General features: G+C 53.7%; 1 protein-coding gene across 1 annotated transcript in view; it reads left to right on the plus strand.

Moving 5' to 3' along the window:
• Positions 1-4,238, plus strand: part of CPT1A (carnitine palmitoyltransferase 1A (liver)) — a 49,915-nt gene that overhangs the window by 19,953 nt on the left and 25,724 nt on the right. The window contains 2 exon segments of the mRNA XM_012664824.1: positions 1,872-2,043; positions 3,877-3,973. Coding sequence (XP_012520278.1) covers positions 1,872-2,043; positions 3,877-3,973 — 269 coding nt within the window.

The raw sequence follows: 4,238 nt of genomic DNA on the forward strand, positions 1-4,238 counted from the left end.
TCCCATGCCAGACATTGGATTCGAGTTCTGTGTTGTTTGTTTACACGGGTGAACACCGAGGGCCTGGAGGAGTGGTGACCGCCAAGTCCTGCTCCCGCCCCTGGGCTTTGTCTTTCGGGCCAGGAGTTGCCGGTGGACGGTACCATGTGGGGTCAGGGCTGCGCTACACAGGGGACACTCTGGATCTTATGATCGTGCCTTCCTGCTGTTTGCATGTAAACACTGTCCTCTCCGAAAGGAGTAAGAAAGTAAACTGACAGAAACGTGACATAAATGACGCACTCACACCTAACAGCTGGATTTCTGATGACTGGAAATCAAGGACTAAGCAGATGCAACTTAATGGTTTGAACATTCTCGGGGCGGCTTGAGTAGCTGCCCTGGCTCCCGCACTTGTTTTGCGAGTGGTCTGCAGAGGAGACCCCCACCCCCTGTTCCTTATTCAGGAAGCCCCGGACACTCAGGAGTCACCGAGAGGCCAGCCGGGTTGCTCACAGCCTGCGCTGGCACGAGAACACTGGCTCATGCATTTATAAGCGTCTGCGAGAGACAGAATAAAAGTCCCCGTCATTTTAGTGGAAGCGTGGGAGGCCTGGATGCCTGCCAGGTTCCTCGTCCGCCTGGGGACCGGGGAAGCCACGGCGGGGGACTCCTGTCACTCCTGTCACTCAGCAAGCAGCTGGCAGACCTGGGTGCTCCTGTCCGCGGGCCGCGGTGGACAGCTGCCCTGTCTGGCGCGTGTGCGGCTCTCCCTGCACGCTTTCACTCTGCCACGGGGTCGGCGAAGGCTCTTCTTAGTGGACTGTCCGGCGTTGGGTGTCTCCTGAGCCTGGCTTATATTTAGAAGTGTTGGCTTTTAAAGCCCTTTGTAATCTGGGTCTTTGTAAGATTTGTCTCTTCATCCCTCTTAAACCTATTTTGGTAAACTGGGCCATCCCCAGCCTGAGTTTAGAAAGACCAGGTTCCAGGTTAAGGGCCGAAGTTTTGGTTCTGGAGAGGACCTCTGTGTCCCCAGGCTGCCGCTTTCGAAGTAAAGTCACACATCTCGTGCGGGGTTTGCCCCCCCTGCACCTGTCCAGCTCCCGCTGCCTTGTAAGGAGCACATTCTCTCAAAGAGAGCTTTGCACTCAATTTTTTTTTTTTTTTTGAAACAGAGTCTTGCCCTGTCACCTGGGCTGGAGTGCAGTGGCGTCATCGTAGCTCACGGCAGCCTCAAACTCCTGGGCTCAAGCGATCCTCCCGCCTCGGCCTCCCAGAGTGCTGGGGTTACAGACGTGCGCCACTGCGCCTGGCCTGTCTCATTTTTAAAGTCCCATCTTTGCCATAAAATAGACCACTTCCCTTCCCAAGTGAAAACAGCTTCTGTATTTAAGCTTACCGTTTACACGATCATTTTATATGATTTGTTTCTTTATTTGTGATAAATATTCCTGTCTAGGTCACAGACAAGCTCTTTGATATAAAAACTTGAGGCGATAGTTGTGACAAATAGTTTGAGATTATGACTACTGGCAAAATCCTAGAGTATGTCTGATGGGAAAAAAAATCACAAAGAGCCAAAGAAAATGGCGCCGGATCTGTGGGAGTGCCGGCCTCCACGTCCCCTCTGCCATTAGTCCTGGGACCTTGGAGGAAGTTGCGAGTTTTTGCAGAAGGCACTGTTAGCCTGGGTTTATTTTGAGGCCCGTCGGAGCAGAGGGGGCTGGTGCTTTTTGAGGCGAGAAGGAAAGCGCCGTGAGTCTTTGGGAGCCAGGTCCCTGCGGGTGCCCCTCTCTGACCCCCCCGACTCTGCCTGGGGGCTGCTGTCCCTCACCGTGTTGTCTCCTTTCCGCGCTGACGCCTTCGCAACTTGTGCCGGTTTGTCTCTGCAGTGGCTACTTGTCCAGCCAGACGAAGAACATTGTCAGCGGCATCTTGTTCAGCACTGGCCTCTGGGTGGCTCTCATCGCCACCATGCGCTACTCCCTGAAGGTGCTGCTCTCCTACCACGGCTGGATGTTCGCCGAACACGGGAAAATGAGTCACGCCACCAGAATCTGGATGGTAACTGCACCCCCCCTCGGTGTGCAGCCCACGTGGGTGCCTTTGCAAGAAGGGGCCTGCTAGCACTTGGTTTGTGACTTGGGTCTCAGCCTCTCACCGCTGCAGAGGCTTGAGTCGCCATGCCACAGAAGTGTGAGCCAGAGAGTGTTGTTCTTGGATGACGTTAGTGAGTTCTGCAGCATTTATACGTTAAGGTCTCCTAGGTTTATAGTTCAGGTCACTCACCAGATAAAGGCCGTCCATCCGGTTCTTGGTAGCTTTTCTGACTAACTCATAGTCGGGCACTAAGTGGTGGTTACCTTAGCTGACCTGTCTGGCCAGACTCGAGTGTTCCCCCAAAGCACCGTGGCTGGTAGCCCAGGCGTCCCTTGTTTAAGGTAAATGGCTTTGCCATGTGTGTGGGTGTTTGTCCAAATTTCACTATTTAAATGTTTTGGTTTTTATTGGCGTTGTTTTGTGATGGGGTCTTGCTCTGTCACCCAGGCTAGAGTGCAATGGCATCATCCTAGCTCACAGCAGCCTCAGACTCCTGGGCTCAAGCGATCCTCCTGCCTCTGCCTCCCAGAATGCTAGGATTACAGGTGTGAGCCACCGCACCTGGCCCTATCTAAACGATTTTATGAGCTCAGGTTTTCTGAAGATAAACCATCTAAGGTGGGAATCAGCTCTGGACTTTCGAGGCTTCCGTCTTTGGGGCCCAGGCCCCTGTAAACAACTGCAGGCCCCCAAGTGGGGTGTGGGCCCCCATAGGTGCCATCTGCCCATTTGGGGCTGTGGCCTTAGGCTTCCCTGGGCACTTCCAGCCTCAGTCTTGGGGGCCAAGCGCTGTCCACACATGTTCTGTGAAGAGGCCTAGACGATCTCCGTGAGCCTGGCCATAATGAGAACATTTTCTTCTAAACCTTTTCTCTGCTGGGGCGATTCTGTGGGCTCATCAGTGTATGTGGGAGGAGCGTGTCAGCCTTGGTTACCTGTCCGCACGTGACATTGGCCATGCCCTTCTGCTGAGCTGCCGCTCGGTGGCCACCGCTGTGGCCGGGCTGGGCTGCTGCCCCGACCTCCAGGGCCTGCCTGTGGGAGAAGCGTGCGTGTCACCACCGTGCCCCACACACCTGGGCTCTGCTCTCTCCCAAGCCAGTTTCCTGCTGTTGTTCGGGTAGGAGATTTCTGATTTCCAGAGAAGCAGAATTTAGCACCTAGGAGAGAGTCAGGATGGTCTCCCACACTTCCCCGAGCAGGTTAAATGACGCTCCCTCGGGTGGCAGTCACGGCTGAGGTCCAGCTGAGTCCCAGCCCTCTTTAACACAAGGACTCGCGGCCTCCCCACACCGGCGCCCTAGGAATTCCTTTGTTTCGGTCACATGAGGTGACAGTTGTCATACAAGTCTCAATCCCCTGCCCTAAAGCAAGGGTCCACAGATGTGCTCGCCAGGAGGTGAGATGATGACAGAAGGGACAGCGTTACTTCTGCTGGGGTTGGCTCAGCACCAGGCCCGCAGCCCAGACTCTGCTCACTGCTCCTGGAGCTTTGAGCCAACCTGACGGCCAGGCCGCGACATCACAGGTCCAGGGAGGGCCCTGGCCGGGGAATGACATCAGGGTGGCGGCCCCTCAAAGCCTCTTTCAAACTTGGCTTTTATTGAGTCAGTTTTTATTACTGGGGGCTTAGTGTTTATTTGCTAGAGCCTGCAAGTGTAGGGGCAGAAAGTGGACCAGAGAATGATAAGTCACCACAGAAAATCGGTCAACAGTTGCAAGTTGCACATTTTGAGAATTGTCTTTGGCGCTTTTTAACATGTTCTCATCTTTGAAAATGTTACTGTTTTCTTTCAGGTTATGGTCAAAGTCCTTTCAGGCCGGAAACCCATGCTGTACAGCTTCCAGACCTCGCTGCCTCGCCTGCCCGTCCCGGCGGTCAAAGACACCGTGAGCAGGGTGGGTGCGGCTTCGGCCTCACACTCTGCAGTGCCGGGCAACCGTCTTGTCATTAAGGCTTATGTCTAATTTATAACTGCGAGTTAGTTTACTAAAATTTGGCTACATTGTAGGGTTGTTACAGGAAGTCCTTTTTTTTTCCTAATGTATCACTACATCTTAGATTTTTTTTTTTTTTACCCCCAAGACAGAGTCTTGTTTTATTGCCCTGGGCTAGAGTGCAGTGGCATCATCATAGCTCACTGCAGCCTCAAACTCCT

Source organism: Propithecus coquereli, unplaced genomic scaffold (assembly GCF_000956105.1).
Source record: "Propithecus coquereli isolate 6110/MARCELLA unplaced genomic scaffold, Pcoq_1.0 Scaffold120, whole genome shotgun sequence".
NCBI classification, from domain to species: domain Eukaryota; kingdom Metazoa; phylum Chordata; class Mammalia; order Primates; family Indriidae; genus Propithecus; species Propithecus coquereli.